The 18,880-nt window shown below is 44.2% G+C and overlaps 1 protein-coding gene across 1 annotated transcript; it reads left to right on the plus strand.

Annotated features, from left to right (window-relative positions):
• Nucleotides 1-6,132: 6,132 nt before the first annotated feature.
• LOC144740532 (sphingosine 1-phosphate receptor 1-like) lies at nucleotides 6,133-18,839 on the plus strand. Its single transcript, XM_078623378.1, has 2 exons — nucleotides 6,133-6,334; nucleotides 14,098-18,839. Exon 2 carries the CDS (start codon nucleotides 16,077-16,079, stop codon nucleotides 17,667-17,669), a length of 1,593 nt encoding a protein of 530 aa, XP_078479504.1. The 5' UTR covers nucleotides 6,133-6,334; nucleotides 14,098-16,076; the 3' UTR covers nucleotides 17,670-18,839.
• The last annotated feature ends 41 nt before the right edge of the window (nucleotides 18,840-18,880 follow it).

The raw sequence follows: 18,880 nt of genomic DNA on the forward strand, positions 1-18,880 counted from the left end.
TCACACGTAAGCACGTTTCATCCAACAATATAATTTGTCGCCACCTAGTGGAATCTTTAATAAAATAAACTTGAGTGGTTTGTTTTAATAGTGAGTATAGAAACAAACAAGATGTATTGTAAGAGTCACTTTATTTTTCATTAATATTAAAGAAGTGAAGTTGCCTTTATATGCTTAAGCTGTTAATTTTTCCATTGCATGGGTGGACCTTATCCTTATCAATCATCCAGACATTTGCCCCCCCTGAGAGATTTTGCAGGAGCCGCCACTGACTGACATTGCAGGATGTCACTGTGCTGTGCCGGCCCTAGAGGGGCACAGTGAGCGATGTAACAACATTGCGGACACCACTAGGATGTGGGTGTAGTACCGGCCCTAGAGGGGCTCGGTGAGCGCTGGTTGATAGCGCTTGGTGGTACCACGCTTGGCGTGCAGTGCCAGCCCTACAGGACAGGGTGTGGGGGTGCAGGGGTTACTAAAGGCCATGGCGCTGGTTGACCCGAGAGGACACGTGACCGGTTAAGTCTACAAAGGGGCCCCAAGTGGGGGCTAGGGGTGGTCACGTGGTCTGGGTCGAGATCCTGCTCGAGGATTCTGGAAGGTGGATGGTTTGGTGGAAGGGCTGAACAGAAGGATAACATCCATGGTCTGCCATGCTGTAGATGAGGCGCAGACCGACTGGGATCTCCATATCTCAGGGGTCTTGGAAGCATATAGGCTCGCCCCACATGCCTCCATGGGATTCTCCCCTTTTTTTCTCATGAACGGCCGAGAGCCAAATCCGCCCAAGGAAACCCAGCTGGGAAAAGCTCCTACAGGTGTGCCCGACCGACCTGCGTCCTTCCAACTGTTTGAAGCACGCACAGCGGCAATGGCAAACACGACAAAGGCACAGGCTGCTAACGAGCGAAATGCAAGTCGTCAGGGTTCACACACTTCCCTGGGCGGTAGGCGACAAGATGTGGTTACATTGCCCGCAGGTCCCATTGTGTACCTCTCCAAAACTGCACCAACCGTGGAAGGGTCCGGTCGAAATCGTCGAAGTTAATCAACCACAATGTGTACGCATGCAGTTAGGACGTCACCGTTGGTTTGTTCACCTGTCGCATCCCAAACCTTATTCTCATCACCACCAATTCACCTCATCCCCACGTCCTGTTTCGCCGGACATGCCTCTGTACCGCCCACAGAACCAGACAAAATAGCGGACGATCCATGGCTGGACCCTGCAGTGTACTCCGGTCCGGCGATCAGGACCCTTTCAAGATGCGCGCAGTTGCGCTGACACTGTTCCTGTTACCACAGTCTGGTTGTTCTTGTTGTGTTTCTGTTACTAATTGTGGGAGGTTGTGGCAAAAATACTCACGCCACACAATTGTTCTTTCCTATGTGATTGTTTATTGCCATAAGTTGGATACAGGGACAAATTTCAATAGTGTCATCGTGTTCTGGTGGGTGGAGCTCTCTTTGGCTTCCCGTGGTCTGTTGGCTTGGTCATTTCCTTCCCTGGTGTTAGCTGGGATGGCTTGTTTTTTTTAAGGGGGGGGGGACCTAAAATGCGGGAAACAAGGGTTGAAAGTAGAGGCGAAGGTTGACAGCTGTTGGTGGTGGAGGACGAGGATTCGCCGAAGAAAGAGGGGTCTAAAAGGGGACAGTACAAGGGGAGGAGACAGTTAAAAAGATGGAGTTCAAACACCAAGATCTAAGCCTGGGCCTAGATAGTGCTGTGTCCAAATAAATGGTTCCTAATAAAAGTATGTGTGTCGGCGTCATTGCACATGTGTACGTTTGTGTCTGTGACGTCAAGATTTGTAAATCCACAAGAAGCCTCCCTTTACCCCCCACCGTACCTTGGGCGCTGAGTGTGTGTGGCACAGAGTAAGTGATTAGAGTCTCTGGGAGGACTTAAGCCATAACATCTCATGGGAAGGTTCTATTTTTATTCGATGTTTCTGTACTCAGGAAACCCAGAACCATTGGCTTAACAGGCCACAGAGCTGACGCATTATAAAACAGCAACTTATCCAACCAAACTTGCACATGCACGGAAAAACCTTCATAACAAACAAACTCATGCGAGTGAACACGGTTCACACCCTGCTGATGAGACTCATAAATTTTAAACCCGTTCAGCTTGTCCGCTTAAACAAAGGTTGCGAAAAAACACTGGTTCATAGCACCGATAGGCCGATGGACCAAAATGTAATTTTATTATTCAATATTGAAACAGATCCTTGGCTATGAATTGTGTTACCCACAATTAACGAAGACTGTGCGTGTTGAATACATGTTTAACTATAGATGCAAAGACACGTGACCATCCGACAAGACCTGTTCATCGCTCAGGGAATGTTTTAAAGTTGCGTGTCTCTTGTGGCTCTTGGCCACATGAGGATAGTGGTTTGTGGCTGGTTGGGTCAGGAAGTTTGGCCACACATTTGCCCATGCGATATATATACACACACACATCACACGTATACAGTAAATGCTTGTTTAACACAGCAGATGCATTCCTGAGAAGTGACACCTTAATCGAAAACATATTAAGCTCGGACTTACTTGTGTATACATTACCCGAGAATAACCAATTGAATCAAAAGTATGCAAATTTGAATCACTTTTGCACTATAAAATCAGTCTGCTGCTATAGCGGGACAAAGAACTGAGATGAGGGTATGTCACCGCGTACTCTATCATTCCACAAGTATACCCAGAATTCCCATAACGCTCCGCCATACAGCTCAAGAAAGTAGTTCGTCGTCGACCGTCCAAAAACTACGTTATAACGGTGCGCGTTCCGCGTTGTGCAAAATTTTTTCCCAAATAAAATAAGTATTTCACAGTGAAAACGCGTTGCGTGAAAACGCGTTGAGGACTTCCCGTAAAACACACACACATTCATACATACACCAATATATACTACATGCAAAAATATCCAATGTTAAGCAATATAGATTGTTAACAAGCATCCATTAAGGCCAGTACAACATACAAGGGGGTGGTGGGGCCAGAACCATGTCGAGCGGCCCTTATCTTTCCAGAACTGATATTTACACACCGCAATAGCTAAATTTAGGGTTGAGTCAACCGAGGCGAGGCCCAGAAAAGCTTCAGATACTACATGGCACTGGTTCTATCAGTAGATGGCAAATTAAACCTAGAAACATAGTGCAGAGCCTAAATCAGTGCTCTAATGCTTTCCACGCACATGTTTAATATTACTGAATAAGAAGCGTGTTGGCAATTTTTCACCTGAATATAAAGACAATCAGAGCCAGGGTTCGAACGCAGGATTGTATCTGTGCTGGAAACATTCAGACCAAGATCTAAATGGTGCCGGTTAGTGTATAATACAGCCATCAATTAATTATCCTCCCCAATAGGAAACTCATCAGAGATGGTAGTAGCTCAACGTCTCCAACACGGCCATTATGAACCCCCTTCCTGACAGAGACATACTCAGACCTCAAAGCTAATATCTCAATAGTGCCAGCTCAGCCAATGTGAACCGACTGATCCACCAAACCAAAACCCAGGACTCGAACCTAACGTTTGTATGGTGCTGGCTCTTTGTCTTTGACATGGTCATTATGAACCTGCCGAGCCACTCATCTCCTGCTCATGCGTCCACACACCACACACATGCCCAATGGGGTCTCCTTCCTAATCTCCCCAAGCTGAAAATAATCATTTTAGCTCCTGCTGTTAAACTGACATTTTGATGACATTTTACTAATTGGTTCCGAAAAAGAAATAAATATGTGTTACACGGTTAATAATTTATGAATGCCCCATTGCCAATCCGCATTCAACAACACCAGTAATATGATACTTTAGGGAAAAAAGCGATTTCATTTTTAAGAATTCAATCTTGAGTCGACCACGATTATCGTCATCTTTATGATTGCCACCATCACCATTAGCAGGATAATCATTTTCATCATCATGACCATCATCACCAGCAACAGCAGGATCATCATCATCAGCATTTTCTTCATCATCATTATTAGCATCAGCAGCAGCCTCGTCCTCACCCATAGCATATTTTCTTAATCAACATCATTAATATCATCATCAGCAGTAGAAGCAGCATAATCAATTTCAGCATCATATTATTCATCATATGATTCAAATGCAAACTAAAGGCATTTTTATTCATCCAGGCATACGCTGAAAATTAGGTCATCACATTTTGGACATATAACTGATTGGTCTAAATTAGTCATCGTTTTTTGGCACTCCACCGCCCCTCCTGTAAAGGTTTCCTGGCTTGGTTGAAAAGTCAGGATTGTGGTCTGGGATGTGTAGACCTAATGGACTAAATTATCTTTTGTGATAACGTTTTTGTTGTTGTGCCTTTTGTTTTGGTGCCATTTCAATTTTTACTTTTATTTTTCTTGGTAGTAGGGTTTTCATTTGCTGTATATGGGATTTGGTCATCATATATAATTAGTGTACAGCGTTATGGGATGCAATTATCATGAATTATGCTATATAAAATGAAAGTATTGTTATAATTAATTTATAACATCATCATTGATAGAGACCTTTAAAACTAAAAAGGATGATAATAACAAGAGACAATTAATCTCAAAGGGGATTCACCTGGTTAAATAAAGGATGCCAATGAAAAGATAATGAACATCAGTGGCCTCTCATCTGGCTAAAGTGCTTACTTACTTAAATAAAGGACATTAATGACAAGAGCTAACATATTATCGAATGAGAATCAAGGGTATTTTATAAAGAGACAAATGCCATTCTCTCTGACTCTACTTATGGGACCAAGATGGCTGAAACCGGTGCAAAATGTGCATGATTAAACAAACCCCAGTGCAAAGTTTTTGTCTGGAAGGCCAATAGGCTAAGCAACATTCTAAGTTAACGCATACAAAAATATGTAAGTCTGTCTATTTGTATGAATATTAACAAGCGATCATAGATTCAATCTAATCTCATATGGTGAAATGTAAGATATCAACCTCTGTGTTTGTCACACATTTTTTTTGTATTAAATGCCATGTCTCCATTTATAATTCACTTGGAAAATCACAAGGATCGATAAAAATTTACTCACAAACAGAATAGAAATGTGTACATGGTTTATATTCCATTGAATAAATGCATTTAGTTTGCAGTGAATACATCTAAAATTTAAACAAACTAGGTAAGATGGATTGCATTCCAAGGATGCCCAAAGGAGGATGCTAATCTAAAAATAATGCATTAGTCACTTCACCCAATGCCAGTGGTGGCTGTTAAAAGGAGAATAAAAAAAATTTGGGGAAAAAAAGGAAGTTATACGAATATTTGATGCAAATATACACGTGTCAATTTTTATTTGAAGTGGTAGTGTTATTTGTCCAACCTTTAAATGGAAAACGAAACGATTATTTTGATCACAAAATATGGCCTCAATCGAGTCTCACCAGGTTAAAATGACAATCGAATAGATAATAGTAATATAATTATCATCACCAGCTACTATTGGTGAATACTCTGCTGCCGATATTCAAGACAATGATGATGCCGCTGTTGTTACTATTACAAATGATGCTAATGCTGATTATAATTAAAGTAATGATGTGTTTTCTTACTACCACTTGTGATGATGCTGATGATAAACTTGAGATTTAAAATAAACGACAATTTCAGAATTCTCCAATTATCGCCAAGATCACTCACATTTTGACTAACCTTTAGTGATGGAACTTTGAAGAAAATGCTCTTTGATGTTTTAAAGGGAATAGGCAGGTGGCATTTTTAAATGAGCGACGGTGAATTCTTGATCACAGGATTAATCCAAAATTCCACAACTCATTATCTGCACAAAATGGGGAATTGCATCTTAATTGGGGTCAACGGAGAAAAGTGGAGAATTACTGTGGTAATGGTGGTGGGAGCGTTGTATGATTTGTAATACATAACTAGTGTGCGTCGTGGTGATTATGAAGATGAATATGGTGGCGATTAGGCGTGATTATGCGGCAGGTAATGAAGGGGGATGGTAGAGGATGGTAGTCATGGTCATCATCACCTCCAGCTGACGCCTACACCGAGTAAACCCCCTCAACGTCACCCCCACAGGTGAACCCACCGATCTCCTACGTGCCGCTGCACCCACGCGCATCTGCCCCCACACCCACCGTGATGACATCACCGCTTTCGAGAGGGAGGTGATAGTGGGAGGTGATGGGGGATGCTGATGGGGGTGATGGTGATGGGTAGGTGTGGTTGCTGAATTTCAACAGCGGCTTCTCATTAACCTGCATGCTGTCCCAGGGACAACACATCCCAGAAGAGAGAGGACATCGGCAATGCTGGCTGAACTTGAGTAAGTGAGTCTGTGTGTACATTTAGGTATATGTGGTAGTGGGGGGGGGTTAGCGTGCTGCGCTATAAACCCGGCGACCAGAGTTCGATTCTCGCTCACGGCCTGGGCCTCTCCGAGGTCGACTCAGCCTCAAATGGAGTACCTGGTGCGGTGTGTAAACATCGCCACTAGGGAGACAAAGGTGGTGCTGGCTGTCCTGGCCTTTATTGGTGTTCGCTAATAGCACTTGCCCCAAAGTCTGTCAAGGCTATACGGGGGATGGTTTTTCTTTGTACGTCTGTGTCTGTAGGCTCTATATGGTGAACCTAAGCGTTTTGAATGGGGGCGGAGTGGTGGTGCAGTGGTTCGCGCAATGCGCAACGAACCGGGTGATCCGAGTTCAATATCCAGACACGGCTAACACCAGTGGCGAGTGATATCTGAGCTGGTTCTGGACCACCCCTAGGTCGACTTAGCCTTGAATGAGTGCCTGGTGTGGTGTGTGAACATCACCACTGGGGAGACAAAGGTGGCCAGGTGTGATGCTGACCATAACACCCATGCCATGTTCCGTGCCGGCATTATTATGTGTTGCTAGCAGTCTGAAAGTTACACAGAGGATGGGTATGTGTAGGTGTCTATACGTATAGGTGTGTGTGTATGTGTAAGTATGTGCATTATTTATAGGTCTGTGTTTGTAGGTGTCTTTGAGGTGTGGGTGTTTGTAGTTGTATGTGTATAGGCGTATCGAATTACGCTCACGTCCAACACCGGTGACGATTATTTGAACCGTTCCTAGGCCGACTCATCCTCAAATGAGTACCTGGTACGGTGTGTAAACATCGTCACTTGGGGGACAAAGACGGCCCGGCCACTCACCCACCCAAGCCCTCATATGCCATGCTGGCCTTCTTCTTAGGTCCTCGTTAACAGCACTTGCCCCAACACTGTTACAGGCTATATGGGGGATCCTTGTCTTTGTGTAGTTGTAAGGTGTTATGTTTGTAGGTTTAAGACTCGGCCTTAAATGAATACCTCTAGCAAATTCTAGATTTGAAACTTTCGTGACTGCAAGGATTCATACTCTTAGTTTTTTTCGGTAAAGTCACGTAGGTAAAAATAAAAATAAATAATAAAAATAATAGAAATACAATAATATAATAAAATATTAATTATTTCGATTATTATTGCTATTATTTTTATTATTTATTTTTATTTTTACCTACGTGACTTTACCGAAAACAACATAAGAGTACCTATAGCAAAGTGTAAACATCCGCACAGGGGAGACAAAGGCGGCAGGGTGTGGTGCTGACCACAGAACCCTCATCGGTGGTCGTGCACGTGTTTGTAGGCGCGTGTGTATTTTGTAGGTGTATGCATACAAGGTGTGTGCAGGTATGAGTTTGAAGATATATGTGCGTGTAGATTGCGTGTGTAAGTATGCGTGTTAGAAGTGATAGTGTCGTGGTTAGCGCACTACACTACGAACCCAAGGGACCCAAGTTCGATTCCCATTCACGGTCAACATCGGTGACGAATATGCGCACTCGTCCAGTGTATGGGGGACCTTTGTCTTTGTGTAGGTGTATAGGTGCGTGTTTATAGGTTTACAACTCAGCATTGAGTCCCTGGTGCAATGTGTACAGACCTTAACAGATGCTAGCTAACGTAACTTGACCCAACAGTCCGTTAAGGCTATCGATGGGATCTTGGCCTCTGTTGTGTGTATGTAAGTAAATACTTGCTTATATGTGTATCTACGTGTGCTTGTACATACGTTTATATAAGTGTCTGCATGGGGTCAATAGGTGCGATTGCCCACAAAGACAAAGATTCCCCCATCCCTATAGCCTTAACATATTCTTGGGGCAAGAGCTGTTAGCGAGCACCCATGAAGGCGAACATGGCACACGAGTGGGTGGGTGGTCAGCATCATGCACAGTCGCCTTTGTCTCCCCAGTGCTGACGTTGTTTACACACCGCTGCATCAGGTACTAATTTAAAGCTGAGTCGACCTCGGGGAGGCCCAGGACCGGTCCAGGCAATCGTCAATGGTGTGATCCATAAGTGGAAATCTAACTCGGGTCGCGCAGCGCGCTCACCACTGCGCCACCGCGCCCCAATAGGTGGTGCGTTTGCCCACACACAGAGGCACACATACATACATAAACACATATACAATTACAGACACGTGTACAATCACGCTGTATACAATGGACAGGTGGTCCACTGTGAACGGTGAATACACGGAATATGATACCCAAAACAACCCTAAAGCAGAACGTGGCTTTTTTTGTTGAAAAAAAAGTATAATCTTGGCTTTATATATAAATGTAACATTTACAGATCAATTACTATTTTTTTGTATAGTCAATATGACATTATTTTTTTTTAATAACAACAGAGTATTGTACACATGCATATGTAAAGTTATAACATTGAATGCATTACACAAACTGCTACATGCAAGGTGATGCATAATTAATATGTAGGAAGCCCATCTGTTTTTTAAGGGATAGCGTATGAACTACACTTTCAATTCACTTCTGTGTAGCTGCTATGACATGTTCTCGACTGTCATCGACGATTAAGCTTTTGATAAATTAATCAAATAGCGAATGTAGGGATCGGTTATTTCTGATTCATACGTCTTTGTAGTATTCCCCTATAGATTATATCGTGGTATAGTCTGCAGAATCACACTGCTGTAGATTCGTACCACTGCAGATTTCAAAGATTCGCACAATCGTATATTCATGAATACTGCACTAGAGATTAGAGTATATAGAGTATTCACTTCATTACATATAATATATATATTAATGGTACTATAATGTATATAGATTCCCAACACTACATTTATATACCGTACGAGTATATATTTAATACATGTATAGCGATTGACACCATTGTAAATTATAGAAATGTATTCACACCGATATATGTTCACACCACTCTGGATTCTACAAATTCCCATTTCTGTAGATTAATTATAATCAGGCACGTGTACAATCCTTTGTCAATCCACTGCGAGACAAGGCCCTTCTCATGCCATGTGGCCCATGGGGGTTATTGTACCATACTTCACCACCCTGGTCAGTGACAGATTGATGGAGCATAGACAAGGGAGTAAAGAAGTACAGCACAACAATGGATGCTTTGCCGACATTTGTTGAATATAATATTCTCCACTCGGGCTCTATATAATCACACTACAGTACTATCAAATTATATCACTATTCGGTTTTCCTCCCACACGTTAAACATCCATTAATTGGTTTAACACGTAGGCTTTCACGACCAATATTATCCATAAGAGGTTTTTTTGGGTTAGATCGCGTAAATATGTGTCGTTAAAACCGCCACCACCCGACACAGCCAACGAGTAAGGGTTGTCACGTAAACAAAAAATACCAATTCGTCACTAGTACAGCACACATTGTAAATGTTGTGGCTTGGCTCTCCAACATTTACAATGTTGTGGCATGGCTCTCCAACACACCGGTGTGCTGTACTAGTGACGAATTGGCCATTTTCTGTTAACGTGACAACCCTTACTAGTTGGCTGTGTCGGGTGGTGGCGGGTTTTAACAACACACTGATATTTATGCGATCTAACCCAAAAAAACTCTATTATGAACTCATTAATTGGCTGAATATAGTCCATCTTAATATAAAGACTGCAGAGCTTGGGAGCTTGTTGTCGCCGGCTCACCGCCTGGCTGCCTTCCAGCTTGCCTGTGGTTCCACATTGGTGTCGAATGCAATTTGCATAAACAAACATAGATAAAGACTTGAATAGAACCATGAGCCAAATCCTGACAATTCAATGAATCTATTAGGACTATGAGGACCGTACAGGTACAGTACTTGCGTGCCAATCCATTTACGTTTATTTTTATTCAAAACAATTTTCACCAAACAAGTACGGCAGGCGGCTTTGTAAAAGTCTGACGCTTCATGGTTGACTCTCAAGTGGATAACACACTCGAAAATCCCTAACAGCTGTTCTTCTATATTAAGAGCCTGGAAGTGAAAGCATTTATTTTTCAACCAACAAAGCCACAAACCCGATTTTAGAGGCTCCCAGATACACGACCTAAAGTGAAGTCGCTTTAGGTCGTGTATCTCCGGAGCCGCATGCGGCTTTTTAAGGACCGCTTCGTGACCGTTACTTGTTAAGGACCACTGTTGTCGTATTCATCACTTGCATTGGGGGCTCTTAAAATACGTTTAGTTTTTTTTTGGACCAAATTCTAACAAAAATGGCTCTTCTTGTTATTTTGGGTGCCGACCCCAGCACGCGAGCACCACCGCGTAAATCTGTGAGCGCATTTAAAGTCTGTGGTCCACCGATTTATAGGTATTATGAGGCACCCGGGAATGTAAGATCCACCCCAAACCTGTGTCCGGTGTCAGTAAAGTTATACAAATCTGGTCCCACACGCACACACCTACCCAATTAATTATAGAACACACACGATCAACACTATCAACGTTGCATTAATCTACATGTACAGGGGAAAGAAGTGTATCTCATGATCTGGACAATACGGTCATTAATGAAGAATGAATCCCTTGTCGAACAGCCTGGACGCGTAGCTACTACAGAATAGCTAAATTTCGATTTAAAGCTTTTGTGACTGCAGGGATTCATATTCTTGGTTCTTTCGGTAAAGTCACGTAGAAGGGAAATAATAAAATAATGAAATAAAACAATACATCTCTTGTTGTGGTTTTCACACCTGATGTTGATGCTTGTGTTGCAGTCGAAACGTCGTGAGAATTTTAGTGTTTTATTTTTATTATTTTAATATTTCCCTTCTACGTGACTTTACCGAAAGAACCAAGCATATAATACAGAAGAGCTGTTTTTGTCTTTTGTTGTATCTGCCTTTAGCCAGAAACCTTCCAAAATGTCACGTGTACCAAGCCACACTTGTCCACATCCACATTAAATTAAAGAGGCTTTGTAAAATACAGGCTTAGTGAATGTCAATGCTGTAGCCTTACGGCTTTTAGCCCAAGGATATCTGGGATTGGTACCCATAAAAACCGGTTCTACAAAGGTGCGGTATTGAATGCCATATGTCATGCGGTGTGTATGGACAGTGTTTGACAAATTGACAAGCAGGTATAAATAATGTTAATAACAGTGCCCTTTACGAAGGCTGGAAATCCTCACTGAGTCTCTCGACTCTTTGGTATGTTTGCCCAATGCCATTCACGAGTGTCTGGCTTCACGTGGAGTACACCGGAGCACCCAGTGAAAGCACACACACATTTTAGAACATAATGCGCAAAGCTAGACAACAACTGAATTCAAGAATCCATTTTTGTAAAGCAAATATCCTTGCCACCTCTCCGTTTAAGTCAACAACACTGGATGTATTCCCACGCGGTCTCCCATCCAACGCTTAACAATGTTGAAACCTGCTGATCTTCCGAGATTGTACAATAATAGAGGGGTTCAAGATTATTTCATTAAAGGCTAGTTTGTAACATGCAGAATTTTTTTGAGTTGCATTAATGATTTGTTATGTAAATTACGTCAGTATGTCAGTGTTTATGCACACGGACATGCGTGTACCTCTTCTTGGTTCTTTCGGTAAAGTCACGTAGAAGGGAAGTAATAAAATAATAAAAATAAAACATAATAAAATGAAATAATTCTCACTTTGTGAGAAATAATTCTCACTTTGTGAGAAATAATTCTCACTTTGTGAGAATTATTTCATTTTATTATGTTTTATTTGTATTATTTTATTACTTCCCTTCTACGTGACTTTACCGAAAGAACCAAGAAGATGAATCCCTGCAGTCACGAAAGCTTTAAATGCGTGTACCTGTAAATGTGTGTGTGTGAGTATAGGGGAGCAGTAGTGTAGCGGTTAATGCGCTGCGCTACGAACCCGGCAGTCCGGGTACCTGGTGCAGTGTGGAAACATCGCCACTGGGGAGACAAAGGCGGTCAGGTGTGGTTGCTGGCCACCCACCCCCCTCGTGTGCTGTGCCGGCCATAATAGGTACTCTCTAAGAGCACTTGCCCCGACAGTCTGTGAAGGCTATACGGGGGATCTCTATCTGTGTGAGTATGAGACTGAGTATATATTTGAATGTATATACTGTAAGTAGTGGTCATGCTATTTGATATTTCCACCACTGTTTTGAGGCTGCTAATGGAAAAGAGTAACACTCCAAACTCATCTAAGCAGGAAGACCACTGACTTTGTATCTGTCTGCATGTGTTGAATGAGACAACGGATAAGATATAGGATCTCTATCAGATGAGATGAATACATCTCTTATCAGATTATATAGGCATATGTATCAGAGTTTATATAGGAGTAGCCTATAATCCACTGCAAGTTGGTTGATGAATGTCCACGCATTAACATTGACTTGCATTCGCCCACCATCCCAATGCCACGCGGAAAACAATACCGCACCTTAAGAACCGGTTTGATGAGTCCCAATCCCAGGTCTCCTCAGGCTAAAACCTTTAAGGCTACAGCATTGTATTTCAGAATACATGCATTATACAACCCCCTTTTTAAATACAGTGGAGATGCGTGTGGGTGTAAACACGTAATATTTTAAGTTTATGGTGAAAGGTCAGGGTGCAACCCAAAAACCAAACGGCTATTCGCAAGTAACGACACACTTAGTATGTGTCCACGGCTCCCTCTCAAAGGCTTTGATGCTTTGGTAATTAGATTACAGACTCTGAATTGACTTTCAGATGAGCACTCAAGTGAAGCTCCTGCTGTGCTTCTGGGTTCAAATGCAAGAATCACAACCGTAATATCACTCGAGTGCTATGGGAGGTGCAAATGGAAGTCATTATCTGTGAATCTCCAAACTCATGTCAGACAGGCCGCAACACAGAGCCTAGATGTGTACCTACAAGAATACAAAAATGTGTGTTTGTTGTTTTGGGCTGAGTTGACTTTCTTTAAGTGAGAGTCGATTGTAAGGGAGACCTCGGTTGAAAGAAAGAAAGAAAGCAGAAAACGAAATCACTGACAAAAATACGAATCTGGTAAAACGAAAACTTTTAGGTTTCATTGTTGCTTTTGTTTTTTTCTGAGTTTTGATAGTCAGTATTAGGCCCTTAAGGTTTCCATATTTAAAATGGTATTGCGGTCCGAGCGCTCGATACGCAGTCAAAAGGTCGCGAGATGCAATCTTGGATGGGGACAGCGACAGATCCCATCATCAGCATCATCATCGCCGGCTATCATCCAGATTTGATAAAGAATTAAGCACCACTTTACGAAAAGTTAACAGCGGTTTTTGTCTAATGCAGAGAGAGTGGGCCACCCCTACCCCCCCCCCCCCAGCGATTCAAAACATTGTAAAGGCTTCGGAGTCACAATTCACTTCAAGAAACAATATTTTTCTCATTTATATGGCATAATTGTGTTGTTTTGCTTTTTTTACATCTTGTTTACAAAAGTTTATTTTGATCAATCACAATGCATATATATATATAAAACCCTTGCATATCATTGTTTTAATAATAAATTTGCATATATTATAATTGATGGATCTTTGTATGTAATTACTACCACCATTTCATTGTGGAATTTCCACTGTTAGCCCTGTGCCAGCAATGTAGATGATCATCACCCCATTCTTGTTACAGCAGGACACCCAATGTTACCTTGTTACTGGGGCCACTGGATATTAAAGATATATTACCATTTATCCAATTTCATTCTCAAGCTTTCACCCATTCACAATAATTCATGTTTCATATTTTCTCTTGCCGCCCACAGTAATTGTCCGAAGACCAACTTCTGCAATGTCAGTACAACATTCCGGATACACTGAAATTCCAGTTTTGTAGAATTCCTCAAGTATGGAGTTCTAATGTTCTACATTCCTAACGGTCCAAATTTTCAGAATTCACAATCAACTCAATTACACAGTTCAGGAGTTCTAGTCTTCCAAATGAGCATTTTCCAAGTCTTATGAAGTCACAGTATTCTAGAGTCCAACCATTTTATAATCTTAAATTATAATTTCAGTCTGTTTTCTGGATTCCCATGAAAAGTCCCAAAATTCTTGAAATCCAGAGTTTCTGGATTGCAAGTTATATGAATATTCTGGATTTACAACGTTCCTGATATTCTGTATTTCAGATCACAATTTCAACATTTCTGGAATTCTAGTGTTCCATCTTTACCACGTTGCTCTATTTCAGTATTGCTGAATTCTGGCACTTAAAAATCACTCACTCCAGCCAGGATTCCAGCAGGGACCATTCACCGAACTGGCCATGATGAACCACAACTGCAATCCTCAGTTTGGGACCATGCTGAGAGTGTCACAGGCGTGAGAATCTCATTCTGAAGATACACAACTGCCAGTACATGGCAGTACAGCAAGCAGGTTGCTGGAACCTAATAATCCAAAACCTTCCATAGTTTGGTTTAGGTGGTTCCTAAGCTCGCGGGTCGACAGGGTATTTATTTTACATTTTAAATACAATTTAAATAGCTCACATTCCAGTGTATATAATGCACATGCTACACAGCCATAGAAGAACACGTTCTTTACCACTGGCTGGTTTCCCACCCTTTTGTAAAAACAAAACCACGTCAGGTGAACTTTAAATTACTATTTTGCTAAAGTTATCGCCAAGAGCACTAGCAAATCCATTTTCCATAAGGCAAAACCAAAAGTGGGTCAAGTGTTGTGTGGTTCGACAATGACAGTGGCTGGCCTTGCAGTTAAGAAGTATAACGAGATACGAACCCACTCATTTCCTGAAGAAATTCAATTTGCAAAGAGGCATTGGATTTGTCAAAATATATTAACACCAGCGATTTGGTATTCTAGAGGAAAAGCTAGGCAAGAGTATACAGTATCTCAGATGTATGTATATTGAATTTCTTTTTCACTGTAAATAGCCAACCGTGCTCATCTGAGGTGCAGGGGAAGGACAACAAATGCTACCTGCAGCAGAAACTCAACGTTCCAAAAGGGGAAACTAGCCAAAATGATCTTCCGTTCCTGACCACACAACTATCCAAAGTCCTAATGTGCAACTACACAATCTCACCATTAATGCACCTGTCTCAACGTATTTGAGCTTCTCACCTCTCCTCACATTCCTACGTGAATTCAGTTTCCCTACTTCTTGCACAAAGCACTCTGCCTACTCCTTTATACCCTGCATGTGCCGCGAGACTCTGGAACTCGTCGCTCACCTTTGTTGTCCAACCTAATTACAACTCGCTCTTTTTTTAACGTTTCATGTAAGCCGCTTACCGCCCAGGTCTGTGTTGCTGACAATGATTAGTTTAACAATGGGTTTCGATTAGACTTTTCATCAACAAACATCAATTATAATACCTGTACAGTTATCCATGAATTCATAAATGTTACCAGTTATATACAAACTACTGCATGCATTGGCACCTTCATATACCTGAGACCTGGTGAAGCCCTAATGGACCCTAAAGAACTCTGCAATTCAACGCTGGTGGTTGGTTACCAGTCATTATTTTGGTGGGTCATCGAACCTTTGTCCACTGCACCAAGATTTTCAAACGAACTTCTGCATCGCCTCACTAGTTCCACTAGCATCGCTGTTACCACATCTTAAAACACATTGCTTTACCAGAATTATTTTTTTCCTATTACTGGAATTTCATTGATTTTATACCAATTGACACTACTGAAAACTCTGACAGTGTGCCCCAAGGTCTAATTCAAACGTGGAACACAATATAAAATCTAAGGGGTAGAAATGCTCAACAGCTCGGCTCTCTCGGACTCCGAGCTCATCTTGCTGCACTACAACTACACGGGGAAGCTGGACCATGGGTCCCGCGGGGAGCCCAGCTCCTCGCTGGGGCCCGGCTCGCTGGCCCTCATCGCTGTCTGCTGCGTCATCGCTGCCGAGAACCTCCTCGTCATGGCTGCCATTGCGTGCAATGGCCGGCTGCACACGCCCACCTACTGCTTCGTGTTCAACCTGGCGCTGTCCGACCTGCTGGCGGCGGCGCTGTACGCCGCCAACGTGCGCCTGTCGGGAGCCACCACGCTGAGGCTGAGCCGCGCTGCGTGGTTCGCGCGCGAGGGCGCCATGTTCGTGGCGCTGGGCGCCTCCGTCTTCAGCCTGCTGGCCATCGCGGTGGAGCGCTACGCCACCATGCTGCGTATGCGCCTCACCCCGGGGGGGCGCGTCGGGGCGCGCCGCCGAGCTGCCATCGCCGCCGCCGCATGCTGGGCCGCGGCCCTGGTGCTGGGGGCTCTGCCGTCGCTCGGATGGAACTGTGTGGGCCGCCTGCCCGAGTGCTCGGCCATCCTGCCGCTGTACGCCAAGTCCTACTTGTTCTTCTGCGTGGCGCTCTTCTCACTCATCCTGGCGACCGACTCCGTGCTCTATGCGCGCATCTATTGCCTTGTGCGGCGCAGTGGGAGGCGCGTATCCCTGCGGGCGCCATCCGCCTCGACTGCCGGCTCGTCTGCCGTCAATGCTCCCGCAGCGGCTCGGAAGGCGCTGGCAGGGCGAGCATCTCCCGAGCTGGGGTCTTCATGCGCAAAGCTTAAGCTGCCTGCAGGATCAGCAACCCCCATGAGAAACACCTCTCCAGTAAGTCATAAGAAGGCTGAATCTGCTGGAACACCAAAGCCAGCCAGACCAACCAGAACAGGCGGAACAGCCGCAACACCTGTAACGGCCGAAACAGGCGGAACGGTCGGTACACCCAAAACAGCCAGAATGGCCACAACGGATGTAAACACCGGAGCAAGCTGTCCCTCTCCATCTCTGACGCCAAGGCCTGCTTCGCAGAGGGCCTCATCCGCTTCCGAGAGGTCGGTGGCGCTCCTGCGCACGGTTGCCATTGTTGTGGGTGTCTTCATCGCCTGCTGGTCTCCGCTCTTCGCGCTCCTCGCTGCCGACGTGGCGTGCGAGGCGCGCCGCTGTCCCATGCTGCTGCGCGCCACCGACTGGTGCCTGGTGCTCGCCGTGCTCAACTCAGGTGCCAACCCCATCGTGTACACGCTGGCGAGCCGCGAGATGCGCCGCGCCTTCGCCCGTCTCGCCTGCTGCGTGGCCAATGTGGTGGCTCTGCCCATGGGTCGGCGCCGCAGCAGCCAACACCTGAGCCCTCACCACTGGGGACTGGACAGCGACACGGCGTCGACGCCGCACGCTGGCGTCGGGGCGGTCGCCGCCGCTGCCCACGCTCCAGCCGCTGCTGCGGCCAAGATTCTGTTCCGGCAGCGCGGGTTCAGCTCGAGGAGGAGCACTCGGAGTACAGGGCGAGCGCCGTCGCCGGCGCCAGAGTCTGTCAGACCCACCGCCGCCACCGAGGCTATGAGCTGCTCTTAAATGAAGAGCCATGTCGGACACAAGTTAGCTGGCATTGCTGAGGTGCTGAGATTAGAGCCCTGGGGTAGGAGGTGGCTGGGTGGCTCAGGGTGCTGTCACGTCAGGGAAATGAGCCAATACTGCTGAGATCCTGGGTTTGGATCCAAGTATCAGCCACCCATGATTATAACTAGGTTCTCAAGTGTAAACAAATTGTAAGCAATTATTGAAAAAAATGACTCGTGTTAAAACTGTAAAGTCAAGCCAACATGATTTCTTGCTCAAATGGTCAATTGAGGCGGTGCTCACATCTTGTTTACAGTCCTGAGCCAGTGGTGGAAATTCCACATTCCTATGGCAGGGCTGAGTCCATAGAATGACTTGATTTACCACAAAGTGGTACTCATTTGATCAATCCCAGATAGGTTGATAGGCCGAATCAATTCCCAACCAGGATTTGAACTCGCAACCTTGAGATTGTGAGCCGCTCACCGTGCTGCTGAGCCACCCGGCAAATTTGAGCTATTTTACCACTAAGAAAATGAAATGTTCGTATGGCAAAAGGTGCCCTCCAGTGCAGACAAAAAGACAGAATGAAGTGACTTGAGAAGTCGTTCTGGTATGACACTTTCCTGGCCAGTTCTCCAACAGAGTGGTGCACTGCACGCTGCGAGTGCCGAAGATACATTTTGTCATCTCATGCATGATAGCAACAGTATTAGTGGAATATAATTGCAGGAAAAAATACATTTTATTTTATTTAATGCTGTGGCTTGGTGTCCATCCCTCTCCATGGAGGTTAATAATGGCATTTAGAGTCACGACTGTATTCCAGCATCCCTGAGTTCCTAGATTTATAGTCAAATCCTTGGGACTGGACGTGTCTAGAGCTCTCTATCTGGAGGTTCACAATGGCTATAATAAGGTTGATCATTTTCGCATCAAAGACACCACAAGCAGACATTGATGAGGACCTGAGAGTGCAAGATTAAGAATCCTGCCGCAGGGCTTATGTTTCTCATAAGTTCATAATGGTCATGTCTGAAATACTAACATGGCAATGCAGAGGTCCTGGACCCATATATTTCTCCAAGTGAGTTGTATTATTTGCGTTGTATTAGGACGAAAAGGGTGCAACAAAGACAAGGTCCTGGGTAAAAGACAAAAGCTCTGGGCTTGATCGGGGGGGGGGGGGGGGGGGTTCAATAAATGCCAAATTCAAGGTTCATCTC

Source organism: Lampetra planeri, chromosome 3, assembly GCF_965212315.1.
Source record: "Lampetra planeri chromosome 3, kcLamPlan1.2.h2, whole genome shotgun sequence".
In the NCBI taxonomy this organism is placed as follows: Eukaryota; Metazoa; Chordata; class Hyperoartia; order Petromyzontiformes; family Petromyzontidae; genus Lampetra; species Lampetra planeri.